Genomic DNA, 20,029 nt, shown 5'->3' with positions numbered 1-20,029 from the left:
TGCCCATCCTCTGACGCTTGCTCAAGAGATACATCACTTCGAGACCCCTCTTCTAGTTTAAGGCGCCAGAGTCTGTTGGGCTTGAGAGAATTCCGAAATTTCTGCAAATAGATGTCACTGAATACAAATGATACGAATACATGACACGTTTTATGGATAACAACTTCCTTTTTATTCTTGGGTCAGCTTCTAAACACCTTTCACCTGTCACCTTTACATATTAATCTCCTGGATGTGGCAATAAAGGACAACAACGTTATAGCAAGGATTATTTGGATTGACCACATCAATAATAGACACACATTGGTGAAAAAATATCGATCGGCATTAATCAAACATCACCATATTTCTTCAAAAGCTGTTGAACTGTTCATCTTTAAAATTGCATGTATATTTGAATATAGAAATGCATACATGAATTTCAACGGAGATAATACCCTGAATATTCGATAACAAATAAGTTAACTTTGGGATATGTTTCAGAAATCGTCAAGGATAGCTCTCATGGCCTATGTTTTTCTCAGACGTGGGTATTATTTCGTGAATAAGCCACTTGGATAAACACGTTCTTAAAGCTACGATGATCATTCTCATACACAAACATGGACTTGAGATGGTAGTAGCGCTAACATCATGTGGGTCCTGTGCTCCTGCTTACCTCCTTTAGAGTATTTCCGGGAGTTTTGTACACTGTCCACAGAAACACAGTAGGGAACGGAAGGATGGATAAACTTGAAATCATCCATCCCAAACCTGTGGCCCATGTCGGGTAGATGTAGTCTACATACTTCGGAGGCCGATACGAATATAACGAGTTGCCAAGAATAATCTGTATCATTACAAAACATCAGATATAGTTTTGCAGGACGCCTTAATGATCGCTATTGTTATAGCAAATCTTTATAATTAATTTGCATATGAACTGCTCGCGATTTGTTAAAACTACTCTTACTGAAACAGTATCTGCATGGATGTGTGTATAAAGCTCACCGCCACCAACGCAGGACAGATGAATCTGATTGCTATCATGACTAGTTTTGGCGTGTTTCTCCCACACATGGTACTGATGTCGTTTTGAAGTTTCTTTGTTCCTGCAGTCACAAGGGTATGGCATAACTTATTAACTCATCACGAGGGTATGAAATAACTCATCACAATGGTATAAAAGAACTTATCAACTGATCACAAAGGTATGGAACAACACATCACCTCATCACAAGGGTAAGATAACTCATCACAAGAGTATAAAAGAACTTATCAACTGATCACAAAGGTATGGAACAACTCATCACCTCATCACAAGGGTATGCAACACAAGAAATCACGGAACAGTAAGCCCCTGAAAGTAAGGGCTTAGAACGACAGGTAACTGAAAACATTATGAAAGAATGACATGTTATAAAGATGGTGCTGTAACTCAGTTTCATCATGAAATATTATATTAGTTAGTTTGTGCAGTATCGTTAGAAGAATTCTCACCATAACACCAGCCCACCACAACGCACTCCAACATGGCATAAAGAGGAAGACACGGAAAATAAGCAAACCAGTCGACAAGAGTCAGAACGTAGATGCCACCCTGAAATGTTGATACATATCCATTTTTGTTCAATGCCGGGACAGATTTTCGACGATATCATGTCCCATTTCTGAAACGATTTGTCAATGGATTACACATCTATATGCCCTAACCATTGTTAATGGTCTATAGTCTGATTCTCTGACACTCAGATCGCAATGGATATACTCTTAAGCACAATAGTATTGTTGAGTGTGGCGCTAATCAACAAACACACTTAGGCACAATGTCAGCTCATCGAGAGACATACAAATATTCAATATTATATAGACTTATTGCCAACGTGTCATTATATCACTTGTGTAATTATGTAGTACACATCATGTTGTCAATATTTAGATATTAAGAAAAACCCTTGGATATATGTACCATTAGAAGCATTTGTATTATGGAAGATGCATATTAGCAAGAAGAACAGTAACACGAAAGTCTGGGGACCTCTATCTCAGAAGACAAATCGTCCATGAATTATACCTGTGTAACATACACGATGCCCATTAGGAAGCTGCTCAAGAGAATTCCACCAGCGACAAGAAAGCGCCACCTCGTCTTATTTGGAAATATATCCAAAAATGCTTCTATCAATAACTCAAGGGTTGGTACCTAAATCGTAAATGTTAATGAGTTAATGTTGTGCTATCTGTAAGTAATATATGTCAATTACCAAAGTATGACCTAAAGTTCTATCATACAACATATTTACATCTAATATACATGTGTCTATAATAACAATGCTGCCGTACCTCTGTCTATCTATCCACCCCCACACATCCATTCATCTATCCACCCCCACACATCCATTCATCTATCCAACCCCACACATCCATTCATCTATCCAACCCCACACATCCATTCATCTATCTATGTATCCACCCACACACACCCATTCTTTCTATCTATCTATCCACCCACACACACATTCTTTCTATCTATCTATCCACCCCCCACATTCTTTCTATCTATCTATCCACCCACCCACACATTCTTTCTATCTATCCACCACCCACATCCATTCATCTATCTATCAATCCACCCACACACACCCATTCTTTCTATCTATCTATCCATCCACACACACACATTCTTTCTATCTATCCACCCCAACACACCCATTCTTTCTTTCTTTCTATCTATCAACCCACACACACACATTCGTTCTATCTATTTATCAACCCACATACACACATTCTATCCATCTATCTATCCACCCACACACATTCTATCTATTTATTCAGCCACATACATACATTCTTTCTATCTATCTATCCACCCGCTCACACATTCTTTCTATCTATCTATCCACATACACATATTCTTTCAATCTATCCACCCACATACACCCAGTCTTTCTATCTATCTATCCACCCTCACACACCCATTCTTTCTAGCTATCTATCTATCCACCCCACACATTCTTTCTATCTATCTATCCACCCACATACACATATTCTTTCAATCTATCCACCCACATACACCCAGTCTTTTTATCTATCTATCCACCCTCACACACACATTCATTCTATCTATCGATCCACCCACATACACACATTCTTTCTATCTATCCACCCACATACACCCATTCTTTTTATCTATCTATCTCTGCACCCCTCCCACATTCTTTTTATCTATCTATCCACCCCCACACACATTCTTTCTATCGATCTATCCACCCCCACACACCCATTGTTTTTATCTATCTATCAACCCAACACATTCATTCTATCTATCTATCCACCCCAACATACCCATTCTTTCTATCGATCTATCCACCCCACACACACATTCTTTTTATCTATCTATCTATCCACCCAACACATTCTTCTTTTCTATCTATCCACACATTCTTTTTATCTATCAATCTATCCGTCCCCCAACACATTCTTTCTATCTATCTATCTATGCCCCCAACACATTCTTCTTTTCTCTATCTATCTATCTACCCACACACACCTATTCTTTCTATCGATCTATCCACCCCAACACACCCATTCTTTTTATCTATCTATCTATCTACCCCACACACACCACATTCTTTCTATCTATCTATCCACCCCAACACACCCATTCTTTTCTATCTATCTATCCACCCTCACACACACCATTCTTTCTATCTATCTATCCACCCCCAACGCATCCATTCTTTTTCTCTATCTATCTATCTACCCCCACACACACCTATTCTTTTCTATCTATCTATCCACCCCACACACACCTATTCTTTCCATCGATCTATCAACCCCACACACACATTCTTTTCTATCTATCTACCCACACACACCTATTCTTTTCCATCGATCTATCAACCCCTCACACACACATTCTTTTCTATCTATCTACCCCTTCTACACACCTATTCTTTTCTATCTATCTACCCACACACACCTATTCTTTCCATCGATCTATCAACCCCCTGACACACACATTCTTTTCTATCTATCTACCGCCTACACACACCTATTCTTTCTATCTATCTCCACCCACACACACCTATTCTTTCCATCGATCTATCAACCCTCACACACCTATTCTTTTTCTATCTATCTACCCACACACACACCTATTCTTTTCCATCGATCTATCAACCCTCACACACACATTCTTTTCTATCTATCTACATCCACCCTCACACACCCATTCTTTTTCTATCTATCTACCCACACACACCCATTCTTTTTTTCTATCTATCTACCCACACACACCTATTCTTTCCATCGATCTATCAACCCTCACACACCTATTCTTTTTCCATCTATCTATCACACCTCACACACACATTCTTTTCTATCTATCTACACACCTATTCTTTCCATCGATCTATTCCCTCACACACACATTCTTTCTATCTATCTATGCACCCCCACACACCCATTCTTTTCTATCTATCTATCTATCCACCCACACACATTCTTTCTATCTATCTATGCACCCCCACACACCCATTCTCTTTTTCTATCTATCTACCCACACACACCCATTCTTTTTCCATCGATCTATCAACCCCACACACACACATTCTTTCTATCTATCTATCCACCCCCAACACACCCATTCTTTCTATCTATCTACCCCAACACACCCATTCTTTCTATCTATCTACCCCACACACACCCATTCTTTTTCCATCGATCAGATCCTATCAACCCTCACACACACATTCTTATCTATCTATCTACCCCCCACACATCCATTCTTTCTATCTATCTATCTACCCACACACACCCATTCTTTCTATCTATCTACCCACACACACCTATTCTTTCCATCGATCTATCTACCCACACACACACATTCTTTCTATCTATCTATCCCCTCAACACACCCATTCTTTCTATCTATCACCCACACACACCTATTCTTTCCATCGATCTATCCACCCCTCACACACACATTCTTTCTATCTATCTATGCACCCCCACACACCCATTCTTTTCTATCTATCTATCCACACCCACCCATTCTTTCTATCTATCTACCCACACACACCTATTCTTTTCCATCGATCTATCACCCTACCTATTCTTTCTATCTATCCAACCCCCACACACCCATTCTTGTTATCTATCTATCCACCCAACACATTCTTTCTATCTATCTATCCACCCACATACACCCATTCTTTCTATATATCGATCCACCCACATACACACATTCTTTCTATCTATCCACCCACATACACACACTCTTTCTATCTATCTATCTACCCATTCTATCTATCTATCCACCCTCACACACTCATTCGTTCTATCTATCCACCCACACACCCATTCTTTCTATCCATCTGTCCACCCCCGCACACCAATTCTTTCTATCTATCTATCAATCCATCCACACCGACACCTATCCATCCATCCATCCATCCATCTATCTATCTATCTATCTATCTTCATGTACCATTGTATCTATATGAAGTGTCATCAACATTACAAATGTCAGCACAGACCATAACTGTGGCAAAGGGAGGTAAGTCAGGATGTCCGGGAAGACGATGAAACAAAGGTTGAAACCTAAATAGAAAAACAGAAGAGAAGCAGCATTAGTTAGATGTTGACATCTTGTATGTGAAGTCGTTGTGACCCATGTTAGCATAGGCTATTGCTTGTGTTAGAGTCAGAAGCAGAATTCAACAAAGCATAAATTGACACATTAAGTTTTTGTGCAGTCTTCTGATACACATTTCTTTAGATGTGCAACGGACTTCCATCGTTCTACAAAATATCTGCATTATATCTACAAAAATAAAATGTAAGATATAGCCCAAGACAGAGCTTAGGGCCGACAATCTAGACTTGCCCTATATTGTTTTCTTTTTGGCGTTAGGGGCAGATCATACCCAACCCAGTTGCTGTTAAAGATAGTACTTGATTAAACGGGTCATGTTTCGAAATATTTTCTATCTAACGTAACATGGTAACAGTAGTGTGTAACATTACCTGATACGAATTAGATCAAGAAGTTTGAAACTTAATTCTCGCACAAACCCGATGATTCGAAAGCATCCACGGTTAATCCGCTTTTGAACGCTACGTGGCCAACGATTGCAAAAAGGGAAAATCCAACGAAAATCGTCGACAAGGAATCCACGACACACACCAGGATGGCATCTCTGTGATAGAATTCTGTGTAATAGTTAGGCTGTCTTTGAAAAACACATGTGCAATCAGTAAAGAAAGTAATAGTAAATTGTCAGCACCGTATGTGCAACGGTCCAAGATTGTCACTTAACCAAGATTCGTGTGAGGTGTCTTCTATTTATTCGAAAAGTCATTTATAAGATTGATGTAAGTTTGTTTTAGTTCTTAATGACACTGTAAAAAAGGATGTATTCATTATTTCAGGAAACAAAGAATGCCTGTTCTTGATAATGCAAACCGGGAATGTTTTCTGTGGTCAGATGGAACCCCAAGGGAACCCTGATGGATTTGAAGCAAATATTATGAACCATTTTACCTGAAACAGTCATTGCTGGACTTATTGTGGCCAGACAACGTTATAATATATCCCATCGCTACACCCATCGAGTATAAAGAGAAGCTACATGCCTCCACCCATATCTGTAGCAAACAAAAGAACATTGAAAAATAAAACATTAACAGGCGTAAATCATTGCAAATGTTGCAAATAATAACATACGTTTATAATATGTATGTAACATGCACAAACACGGATTCTTTGTGAATCCTTAAGGATAGGTTAATTATGCAAGGAACGTACGTACTTCAGGTTGGAGGAGTTTGGAGAATTGTGGGTATATGTAGAAGTAAATGCCGTCCGTTGAGCCCGGGAGTAAACATCCCCGGATTAGGAAGATGATGACGAGGAGGTAAGGAACACCGACGGTGATGTATGCAATCTACAAAAAATGAATGTAGGTTGGCATTTTTTGTTGCATATATATTGCTTGGGGCTGAAATGATGTTTACTTCAAATGTATTGGGTATATTCTTAGGTTGGTACATCTTCCATACCTTCGCGGACATTTTAATCCCTCGGAACGCGCACAGGTATACGGCCATGTGTGTACAGAGTAGGCATCCAGCTAGAGGCCATCTTATGCTACCAAGGTAACCTAGACCATCTGTCATTTCTAACACCTTGAATCTGAAATGAAGCACGAATAAAATTAAGTTCCATGATAAGCAAATTATGTTTTCAAATAATGTCAGGTAAACTGAAAGTATCCCGCTAGAATATGTATTTAACGACGTTATCTAGAGCAGTGATACGTAAATCTAGTGTTACATAATAGTGTACAATCTGTTTAACTGAATCTGCATTGGATCCGATTCTGGTGGTACGACACTACGAATTAACTAGTGAGTACTAGTGTACTCACTTGAGCTACAAAGTATTTTATAGTAAGAAAGATTTGACGTCATGTCCTTAACGAAACTAAGGTAAGGAGTAGATAAATTGGTCTTGATCAATTATCTCATTAACATTTACTGAGCTTGAAGCATACTTCCAAAATTCCTCTGCGGCAGTCATACGGCCAACACTGTTAGTAAAGTTAAAAGTCCCTTCAATGACATTTTCAGGAAAATCTGTGACGTTAGGGTGCGTGGTATTGGTGTCTTTGACGCCAGACACACAATCCGGTGTGTTCCAGGGATTGTCACAATTTGACCAGGGCAGAGTGTTGGAGAACGCACTGTACATGTAGAACAGATACCAGGCGAAAATCACGTTGTAGTAGGAATAAAAAAGCCAAGTTGATATTGCCATGCCAAGTCCTATACCTGGGAAAACAAAACAAATGAGTTCATGATGAATATTTTCAATATCAATAAATAGTGTTCCATGTGATATGATAGTCATAACCGAGGAAATCGATGGGGACAAATAATGAGTAAGTACACGGCTTAATGCATTTGGCTGTTTAGCCATTGCTGCTGAATCATTTGATTGGCCATAACATTTCTATGTTAGAGAGCTCATATCACAGTTATGCAAATGGCACTCAAGATCATGAATTTCACAGGATGCACATGTGTTATGTGTGCCATTTTAACATCATAAATATGGTCGTGTGTAAGAATTTTATATTCAGATAGATAGTAACCTGTGTCGCCCGGGTCATTGACTAACCCTAATATATCAGCAACAATACGACCGTTTTACCCTACCCATTGTGATCGTGTTGAGGATATATTTTCACAGTAGAGGTGTCAGAGTTACGTATGCAAACACTGTTTCTTTGTATATATTAAAATAGTATATGTATTAGGTTCTAAGTTGTACAGGGCGTTGGGGTAGCCTAGTGGTTAAGGCGTTGGCTCGTCACGCCGAAGACCCGGGTTCGAATCCCCACATGGATACAATGTGTGAAGCCCATTTCTGGTGTCCCCCGCCGTGATGTTGCTGGAATATTGCTAAAAGCGGCGTAAAACCAAGCTGAGTCAGTCTAAGGTGTACAGATCGTTTCGAAGCTTTAAGAGCAAAGGCAATGAGTGAGACACAGGTAAAACGTTAGTTTCATCTAAAGCTAAAAGCAACATTACTTGTAGACATAGCTGATGAAGGTCTCTGATAAAGTATTATTTGAGAACAGGGGGGTACCGTACTTTTGGGCGTGTGCAAAAGAACATTCCAAATAAAGTAAACAGCAGTAAAATCAAAAAGGGGTTTCCTCCCTGTTCGTGTGCCGGGTGGGAGTGTATTTAAAGTGGACATTAAAACTGTTCTTTCCCCGTCAGTTCGGCCAAAGCTCTCGATCAGCCGAAAGGGATCGTCCTTTGTATAAAGAAACTTAGTCTGAGAGTGATCTCCCGTTGTTTGCATTTAGGGCAAATGCAGACTTTTATACCTTAATCAATTGTCTGAACAAAAACGAAAGGAATACTGGTAATGGAATACAGTGTGCCTAGGCTTATGTTTTAAGCATATACGCATGAAACTGACACGCTGTCAGATGTGGAATATGGGTCGTACACCACACGAAGGCTCATGATCTTCGATCCAGCTTGCACAAAAACTCGGGTTCACTTGCAGGAATGTGTGTACTCACATATCTGCCCAAAATATTCAACAAAAGGAAAACTGACCGTTTGGGATTTGAAGGAATGCATGGGAATTGAATATCCGATATTTGGACATGACTACATTTCTGACTCTAGGATCGAATCATCACTCACTGTCAAATTTAGTGACTGTGACATCTGAACCATCTGCCCTGTGAGGTTTGGACTTCACATTTTCAGTATGTCCTTGCTAAATCCTTGTCGGGTCACGTGTTGACCCAGAACCCGGTTGTGGTTATTAAAGCAGAAAGGGTCTTGTTTCTCTCGCCACGAGTCTTCATGTGATGGGATGAAAATAATTTGCCGACAAACGATACGCGAAAACAACGTTCCTGTCCGTTTTGTAAGAGGCGCATGAGAGAGTTATGATACTTGGATTACTCTGCTTGCCAAAGAACCATTATAATCTCTGTTGACGAACATTTAAAAATAACATTATTTCTAAATGGTATGTTGACAATAACACAGGTTAGCAACCAGCCTGAAGTAGTTCTTGTCGAAGTTATCATGGGTGTTTGAATCACTAAGCAACATTAACGTCAAAATGAAAGGGAGCTAACACGTAATACACTTTTGACAGGGGTTGCGTAAATATACTACACATCAAAAGTTTAGACTCACTTAAAGCACTCACTATATGTTATGTATATATGTGGTTACATCGAAGATGAATTTCTCCACTAACTTTGGGGAACCAACTGCAAACCTTATGCAGATGAACTGCACGATGATCATACATCACATTTCTGAAATGCATCTGCAAATATCGTGCATGTGAACTGCTGTGTTTTGGTGTAAAGATTTGTTAAGAATTCGCCAATTTTCACTGAGTTTGATCATTTATTGAACTCATGATAATAATCTTTTCGATGTTACGAATTTGTGTTACAATACATCAGTTCATGTTTAGACAGTACCTTTAAACATTAAGGAATATTTTGCAAAATCTAGTTTAGAACAATTGACTAAAGTAAGTGGCTACATATACACTAAACTTTTGATGGGTAGTATATAATCCCTAAATCATTCCATACATTGTTCAACATTTTAACTCAACGTATAGACCATGTTTCCAATCAGATGTTTGACAGGCATTTAGAATTTGGTAGGGTAATACAACACACTTGATATGGATGTGAATGACAGTGACTAGTAACAGAGGTATATATAGTATGAACAGGAAGCCACAGAGTTGTTTTTACAAACGTATATATGGTATGCACAGGAAGCCACACAGTTGTTTTTACAGACGTATATATAGTATGTACAGGAAGCCACACAGTTGTTTTTACAAACGTATATATAGTATGTACAGGAAGCCACACAGTTGTTTTTACAAACGTATATATAGTATGTACAGGAAGCCACGTAGTTGTTTTTACAAACGTATATATGGTATGCACAGGAAGCCACACAGTTGTTTTTACAAACGTATATATAGTATGTACAGGAAGCCACACAGTTGTTTTTACAAACGTATATATGGTATGCACAGGAAGCCACACAGTTGTTTTTACAAACGTATATATAGTATGTACAGGAAGCCACACAGTTGTTTTTACAAACGTATATATAGTATGTACAGGAAGCCACGTAGTTGTTTTTACAAACGTATATATGGTATGCACAGGAAGCCACACAGTTGTTTTTACAAACGTATATATAGTATGTACAGGAAGCCACACAGTTGTTTTTACAAACGTATATATAGTATGTACAGGAAGCCACGTAGTTGTTTTTACAAACGTATATATGGTATGCACAGGAAGCCACACAGTTGTTTTTACAAACGTATATATGGTATGCACAGGAAGCCACACAGTTGTTTTTACAAACGTATATATAGTATGTACAGGAAGCCACACAGTTGTTTTTACAAACGTATATATAGTATGTACAGGAAGCCACGTAGTTGTTTTTACAAACGTATATATGGTATGCACAGGAAGCCACACAGTTGTTTTTACAAACGTATATATAGTATGTACAGGAAGCCACAGAGTTGTTATTACAACAGATTGGTGAGGGGATTAAGTTAAATACATACTGTTTGTACAACATGTTACATAGAGTGAATGACCATAGATGGAAGCCAGTACCGGATATACAATAATAGAGGTTAGGTGACAGGGATGTACAATAATAGAAATTATACCTCTGTTACTATTCACTGTCATTCACCTGACGACGGGGCAAGTATTAGCCCAGAAACGTCGTGTGGAAATAATAAAGAAGTTGCACATCCATATCAAGTGTGTTGTATCATGTTTCCAATATACTTTAACATTAGATTTCAACATTCCATATTCCTGTCCCCATCGTTCATACAAACATACTCCATTCATACTTCCAAAATAATACTTCAGCAGTAATAAAAACGAGGCATTTTCTGCAATAGAAATGAGCATGTTCTACCTTTAAATGGTGGGCAAAGGTTCCAGACTTTGATAAGGCCTCCTTGGGAAAACTGACCTACTACCATTTCCAGGAATACACAAGGAATGGCAGCAATAATGGTGAAGAAGGCGTAGACTAATAGATATGCCCCTACACGAAAAATGGAAATAAGTGTAAGAGGAAACCTGTTGTTTGTATTTTCAGCATTGCCAAAACAGAGTGTAACATCTAAGCAGACCTAAACTATGAATCATTTTCCATATCAGTGAGGTGAGATGAGGTGAAATTGGGTTTAACGTCGTGCTTGAGAATATTTCGCTCACATGACGACGTGCATGCGTGTCTATGTGTATGTTCGGCTGCTTGTACTAGCACAGACTTAAGCTGGTTTTATAGTGCTAGCCCACTGAGATACCATGCCGCAGTGAATCATGAACCACTCAGACACATTATACTGACTCCGAGCCGACCATTCCTCGTTGTACCCATTAATGTCGAGCGCCCGGCAGGGACCAACAAGTACCATATTTTAACGGTATTTTGGTATGACGCGGTCGGGGATCGAACCCGCGACCTTCCGCTCTCCGGGCGGACACTCTAACCACTACGCCACGGAGGCGGTCGTGAGGATCAGGGTGCTGAATATGTTTGTACACTGAACGTTATTTTGAATATTATATCAGCTTGGCTTTCAACATAAAACAATTCTGCAAATGACGTGTTATTGTTTCATAAAGTGTCAATAAACATGTACCTCCTCCATTACGCATGCATAAATAGGGAAACTTGGTAAAGGCTCCAGATCCGATGCTTGCCCCTAGTATGGTGATTAGGTAGTCCAGGTGATGACTCCATCGTTCATGTGTCATGACTGGAAATGCACACAGAGTATGAAGAGAATATGGTGTAAATATTAGTATATTATTAGTATATAATAATATGCATGGGGTTGCTTAAATGAACATCGTTTTTCTTTTGATTTCAGTATGAAAGCAAAATCATTTTTAAACTTGCAGTAATGACTGAATAATTGTTGAATGACAAGTACAATGCTCAGGAGTACATTAAAACAAGTGAGGTAATACAAGCTGTAAGAGAGTATGGTAATAATTGCAGATTATAAACATAGGAATAGATCCAAGGTTAGTGAGGTTAACGGAAATATGAGGTAGGGAATATACATGTAGGTGATGACAAGGATGATTTAGACCAGTTTAGAATTCTTTACTCGAACATGAGAACATACTTATTTTCATGTTTATGATTGAAAGTGTTTAGACAACAAGTATACATAGTGTATCGTCCTCTGCGATATGTACAGATCCCGGTTAGAATTGGTCTAACCTATGCATGTCGTAAGAGGCGACTAATGGGATCGGGTGGTCAGGCTCGCAGACTTAATTGACACATGTAATCGTATCCCAATACTCGTGCTGTTGATCATTTGATTGTCTGGTCCTGACTCGATTATTTACAGACCGTCGCCATATAGCTGGAATATTGCTGATCTGCGATGATTACAGTGGACCTTAACACCAAAGGCTTCCAAACTGTAACAGGTACATTCCATGACACTTTCAAGTATTTGTTTTTTAAAGCACAATCCTGAGAATGTACTATTTTATGTCTGAAAGTGTTTGGATCAGAGAGTAATGTGAAAAAGGAATATGTGCTCGGTCACTTAAATAATTAACAAGAAGGACAATTTGAGAACAAGAAGGACAATGAATGGAAATCAGACCAACAATCGGGAATTGACTCTCACCTTTGACAGGAGGTCTTACTGACAGGCCGGGACGATCTCTTACTCGTGGAAGGAGGTCCGTTTGGCAATTACCGGGAACATGTTTCAACGATACATTTTACAATAACAAAATCAATTATTCAGGCACAAATTCTAATGCATACATAAAAATATGTTAATGCTTGAACGCTCAACCGACATTCACGTCAGGTAGCATGTTATGCGTGATGTATATGCATACAAATTTGCAACAGATGTACTTGGCAAGGTGTACAATGTTAACACAAATAAGTGCACCAGGATGGTACAATGTAGTACAGTAGACGAGACCAGCGGATAGAGGGTTCGTAAAATGAGTGAATTTTGATTTACGCCTCTTTAAGCACAATTCACGCAATATTACGGCGGGCGATACAAGAAATGGGCTTTCCACATTGTCCGAATGTGGGAAATCGACCCCGGGTCTTCGGCGTGATGATCCACCATCTGTGTTAATGTCTTCAAAATGTAAACAAGAAACTGTCCATGCCCCCACCTTTCTGGCAATATCACAAAGTTGTAAATACTCATTTAGATATTGTGTGAATTAGCCTAATATTTGCAAGCTGGTAAAACACCTATCACTTTATATGTACTGAACATAGTGGTTATCTCTTACTGATGTAGTCATGTATCTTGTGAGTGAGTTAATATTTAACGTCATATTGGCAATATCTCAGCCATATCGTGACGACAACAAATTATACAATAAAGATGAAAACATTGTGAAGAGTTAAACCTGTCGACGATGGACAGTAAAATCTTAGAGTATCACAGATATGAATATAAACTAAAAAAGTTTAATTAAAGAAGACAATACAATATAAAAGACGGATTGCTACCAGACTGGGGGCAATGGGCACTTACAGTGCCTTTGCTACCTGCATGGTTGTATATTGTGAATGAACGGGCGGGGTGCAACACTTTATGATTTGGCTAAATACAATGTATCTGCCCATTACCCACACATTAATACGTGGTCATATTCCATATATCAATAAATTATGAAACAATAAATACATCGATGATGAGTGAGTGTGTGAGTTTAGTTTTACATTGCACTCAGCAATATCCCAGCTATATGGCTGCGGTCTGTAAATAATCGAGTCTGGAACAGACAATACAGTGATCGACAGCATGAGCATCGATCCACGTAATTGGGATACGATGACATGTGTCAACCAAGTCAGCAAGCCTGACCACCCGATCCCGTCAGTCGCCTCTTACGACAAGCATGGGTTACTGAAGATCAATTCTAACCTGAATCTTCACGGGTACATCGATTATGTTTTTAAGGGAACAATTCATCATTGATACGCTATATGTCTACGTTTTCTTTGGTGTAGTAATTGTTCGTGTTTGCAAAATCAGCATCCTGGCATCAGGCAGTTAATGGAAAGTTATCCCTCGTCCATAAAGCTTGTTCAATGCAGTACATATAAATAACTCAAAATAATCCACCATCGGTGGTACATGAGTATAACAAAGAGGTATGTTACATACAATATGTACAACAAGATGACTAAATGATGCATCAATTAAAGTGTTTGCAAACAATCTTGATGAACTTGGATACATTTTAAGGGTAGAAATTTTACTTGAAAACAGTTGACGGAATTTCGATAAATTTGGCCAGGAACTATAAGGTTCTTTTAACAACGATTTACGTATGTCTGCAAAATAATTACATTTAAACAAATAGTGGAACTCATCTCCGATCAAATGTGAGTCACATAAGTTACAAACTCTGTGTTCTTTTGGTATATTTTGCCATCTCCCTGTTTCTATGGGGAGTTTATGGTTGCATGTTCTAAATTTTAGGATCGGTTTAGAAATAGCATCTGAGAGAAGTAGGTATTGTTCGAAGTTTGGAGAGCGCTTCAGAACTTTATAGTATATTCCTTTAGAGGAGTTTTGCATATCGCTCGTCCACGATTGTAAAAATTGGTCCTTTAAGATAGATTCAACATTTGAAATGATCCATGAATTTGAGTATAGATGAGGGTTGTCAAAAACGTCAGGCAATCCGCACCTACAGAGAATATGTTTAATATGACTTAGCCAGACATAGTTATTCGATGTTTTGTTTTGTTTAGTAATATATTGAAGAATGAAAGTTGCTATTTTGTTATTTGGATGTGATAATGTCAATTTACACCAGTACGAGATTAGTCGTTTCGAAATTTGAAGCTGAATAGGTTCCCTACCAAGCTCCCCGTACACCATGAAATTAGGGGTGTTATATTTTAAACCAATTGCTAATTTAAGAAATTTTAGATGTACTCTTTCTATCATGTCAGTCTTCTCATGTCCCCATATTTCACATCCATACATCAATATTGGTACTATTAATCTATCAAATGCAGAAAGGAGCAGGTCCAGTGGTAACTTAACATTTCTGGCACGTTTTAGTAACGCTATTGATGCCTTCATACCAAGATCGGCTATGTGTTTAACAGCAAAATTCATACGACCATTTCTGTGTAGTAGAGTTCCCAGATATTTATAAGTGTCTACAACTTCTATTCTATCATCATATAGTGTAAACGATTTCTTATAACTAGCTGCAGGTCCGGAACCAAAAACAATAATATTAGTTTTACTAATATTTACTTTAAGTTTCCATATGTCGCAATATACAGCGAATTTATTCAGTGTATGTTGTAAATCATCATGAGTTTCAGCTAAGAGGACTGTATCGTCAGCGTAAAGTAGAACTAGCAATTTTAGATAAATAATAAACTCATCATTATTTGTTTTTAATTCAATACCGACACATGCTTGTTCTTCTAAATGGGATTCTAAGTCATTTAGAAATAAAGAAAATAAAAGAGGGGACAAGTTTTCTCCTTGTCTAACTCCTGAAAGACAATAAAAGAAATCTGATCTTGCAGATTCTACCATAACGCAAGATTTTATATCATTATACATATTTTGTATTAAAGTCAGTATTTTACCCTTGATACCAGTTTGTCTTAATTTGGTCCACAGTCCAATTCTCCAAACCTTATCAAATGCTTTAGAAAAATCAATAAAGGCACAAAAGAGTTTCTTTTTACATTTCTTCAAATGATTTAACAAATTATGAATAATAAACACATTATCTGTTGTGGAGAAGCCTTTTCGGAAACCGGATTGGACATGCGATATTATATCGTTATCATCACAAAATTTATTTAATCTCTCGTTTAGGATGCTAGTAAAAGTTTACCAAAGCAGCTTAAGATAGAGATTGGTCTATATGAAGCCGGGTCCGTACGATTACCAGTTTTCTTATAGATAGGTTTGATAGTACCAGTAAGCCATGCTTCGGGCAAAATTCCAGTCTGAAGTACAGCGTTAAAATATTCAACATAAAATGGTAGCAGTTTTGGTAAGGCTGAAGATAAGTGCTCATTTGAAATTAAGTCTAAGCCAGGCGTCTTGTTTTTCTTCAGTTTTTGAAGGGCAACGACGATTTCATTTGAGGTTATTTCATCATTGAGTACACTAACATCATAATTTGGGGGGTCTGACATTCCATCCCTGTCCACATCATCGTTAATGGTACTTTCGTTAACATTTTTAAAATAATCATAGAATTCATCTAATGAGATAGGACAACTGTCTTCTTTCTGTTTTCCTTTCAATAATCTCCAATAGTGTTTTGGAGATAAATGCTGGGTTTCGCGTAACTGTTTTCTAATAAAATTATTTTCTTTCTTTATATACTTATTCATTGTTTTCTTATACTCTTTACTTGCTTTACGGAAAAGAGTTTTATTATGATCGGTTTTGTTCTTATAATAGACATATTTTGCTTTGAAAAATGACTTGCGTTTCTTCTTACAATCTGATCCAAACCATGGCTTATAGAAAGCATTCGTTTTACTACGAGTAGTGGTATTAGCCTTATAAGGAATATCGCCAAATGTTTTCGTGCAGAATCAATTAGCACGTGCGCGACCTCATGAGCTATTTCATTCACAACCTCTAGTGGGTTACCTTGACCTTCCCTTAGTGACCTTGCCTTCGTGCACAGTGTGTTTACACAATCATCTGAAATGTTTTCAAGGAATACAACAACTTTATCATGCATGAATTTACCTGGTTTGCTGTCAGGAATGTCTGTGTGGGTATGAGCTGCCGTCTGCTCATGACATATGTTTGCATAATGGGTGTCTGACATATGTAGACTGAAGTGAATTGGTTTATGTACATCAGATAGCATTGGGCAAAATTCTTCAATATTAAAATCATGGAGTAAAGGTAGTGCATTTGGTGAGGAAATGACATAGTCTACTGTACTGACGTCTTTACATGTTGTTTTACCTTGGTGTTTATCCAAACCAAGTCTACCATTACAGATGACTAAATTATGATTTTTACACAACTCAATCAATCTAAATCCATAATTGTTTGGTTGACCTCTGTCTTGAGATGTTCTCTTAAGTGGAATGCCAAGATCTTCGAGCATTGATTCCGAGTCAAGTTCCGTCTTCATGTCCTCAAGGTCTAGATCTTCAGATATATGTCTATCAAATGTACAGAAATCAACCAAAGATTTAGTCCTTGCGTTAAAATCACCAGTTAGGATGATAGTGTCGGAATGAGTAGATACTGATGAGAGATCGTGTTCAATTGACTCAAACATGTCATCACTAGAGAATCGGGAGCATTCTGGTGGTATATATACAATACCTACATGTACATCTTGGGCTAGGTTGAACAAACAGCCTGCTAGTTTAACCCACAGAACTGCTTCATTATCTAGGTCTAATAAAGTAACATAAGGGAACAAGTGATCTTTGACTGCTAAACCTATTCCACCAGATCGCCTAATGAAATTTCTTCTGTTTTTCAATAAAACTGAGTAACCTTTTATTTGAATATCATCTAATGAATCTGTTTTAGTTTCTTGTAAACATATAAAATCATGTTTTTCAATAAATTCAATGAAATCAGGGCATCCTAGTCTTCTCCTTAGTCCACAGACGTTGAGACTAACACACTTGAGCTCTGTGTCTGGACTTCCACTGCCAGACTGATCCTGTGAGTCACTCTCACTACCACCGACGTCCCCCTAGCTCTGGGAGGGTCTGGCTGTCTGGGTGGGGGTCTTGAGGTGGGGTGGGACTCGATAGGGTGGAGGGGTGGTCACAGGGTGAAGGGTGTTATCCACATATAGCTTATCTATCACAATATGGGCCTGTTTATTTTGGCTCCTGGCTTCTCTCTGGAGAGGCATGAGCACTTCTTTCCTGTATGAACTTATCTCCTCAGGAAACTGTTCGAAAATACTGTATGGTTTACCTTTCAATTTCTTTCCTGACTTCTTAACCAGGTCCCTCTCAGTTGTAATGTTAAATTTTGCTATGCTCCTCGTCTCTTTGGGCCAATCCTGTGAATCCTCCTGAAGCTGAAGTTGCTGGGGTCCAGTTCAAGCTGCTCCTGGATGAAGGTCTTCAGCACATCCCCTGTGTGTTCTGGTTCCTGTGCTGTAGCTGACTCTGGTATCCCAGTGAAGATCAGGTTGTCCCTCATCGATCTGCAGCGTTGATCTATCATGTGCTCCTTCATCTACAAATTTTCTAGTTTGAGGTCTGAGATAGCTTTAGGAAGATCATCTACTTTAGCATGAAGCACCTTTAAATCATCTTGCATATTTTGTTTGTCAGCAATCCAATCATCGAAACTGGCGCTCACGAACTCGATGCTTGATTCGATGCTAGACACTTTGTCTTTCAGGCTATCCAATTCTGCGACCTTAATTTCTAGTCCAGAAACTTTGACTTGGACGTCTGAGATAGCATTCTCAATATCATCAAGCTTAGCCAGTTTCTGCTGCATATTTCGTAGAAGACTTATGGCTGTTGCCATATCTGACTCACATGGATTAGGAAAGCTAGGTTGATACTGACCAGGATTAGACTGAGCTCCAAGGGGTGGTGAGGCGAAAATCTGAGCCGGCTGAGGTGCATACAAGGACAGCAAAGCCTCTCTTACCGCAGCGCCGATGTCATTGTTTTGGTGTGACGTGGCGATAGGTGTGTCGGTGTTACTCACTCCGGAGCAGTTTTCAGGGGTGCTGGCGGGTCTTTTCTTCTTAGAACTGGGTTCCTGGGTTGGTGTTTTCTTTCCAGAGCTCATTTTGTGTGTTTAGGTGTGAGTTAGATGGTACAAACAAAGTAAAATAGTCAGTCACCTCACTGACACAAAAACTATGCAGCCATCTTGCTGTGACGTCATGAAACGTTGGATTAGACAGTGTAGGTTCGAATCCTGGATTGGACTCAACAAATGTACTCAAATCCGTACTTTACTTAGACAATGTAATCCCAAATAGAACACAAATTACATAGAAATCCTCATCTGCTCAAACAGACTCCAAAGGGAAAGACATGTAATTGATCAGTGATGTTAGAAGGCAGATACTATTTTGAAGTAATAAAGTTAAAAATAAACTATTTTTGAAAAGAAGAATCATATTCAAGTTTACATCTACAATATCTCTTTGTAAAAACTTCCTCTATTGGGTACCCACGTCTTCTTATTCTTCCTTATCGCAACCGTAGAAACACAAGCCCTCATTAACGATCCTTGTATCCTTCAGAACCAACTTCTGGTGATCCCGGGCCCATGTGGAACGACTACATATAGATTGGCTAAATGTATATGTGCATTGGGATTGGTTTGGGTGTCTTCTTTTCCCGTTCTAAGTGTGAAACCTTTGCATTACGTGAATCATTGTGAGAGCAAATGTCATTCTGCAAT

General features: G+C 38.6%; 1 protein-coding gene across 1 annotated transcript; it reads right to left on the bottom strand.

The window, feature by feature from the left end:
- Positions 1–18,639: 18,639 nt before the first annotated feature.
- On the bottom strand, positions 18,640–19,470 carry LOC124274140. The gene is made up of 2 exons (XM_046709469.1): positions 19,177–19,470; positions 18,640–18,835 (listed from the first exon to the last, which is right to left on the bottom strand). Exons 1-2 carry the CDS (start codon positions 19,403–19,405, stop codon positions 18,696–18,698), a joined length of 369 nt encoding a protein of 122 aa, XP_046565425.1. The 5' UTR covers positions 19,406–19,470; the 3' UTR covers positions 18,640–18,695.
- Positions 19,471–20,029: the final 559 nt, after the last annotated feature.

The sequence above is a fragment of the Haliotis rubra genome, unplaced genomic scaffold (assembly GCF_003918875.1).
Source record: "Haliotis rubra isolate DU_JTF1 unplaced genomic scaffold, ASM391887v1 Scf104, whole genome shotgun sequence".
NCBI lineage: Eukaryota > Metazoa > Mollusca > Gastropoda > Lepetellida > Haliotidae > Haliotis > Haliotis rubra.
The sequence above is the reverse complement of the archived record's forward strand: the minus strand, read 5'-3'. Positions and strand labels throughout refer to the sequence as shown.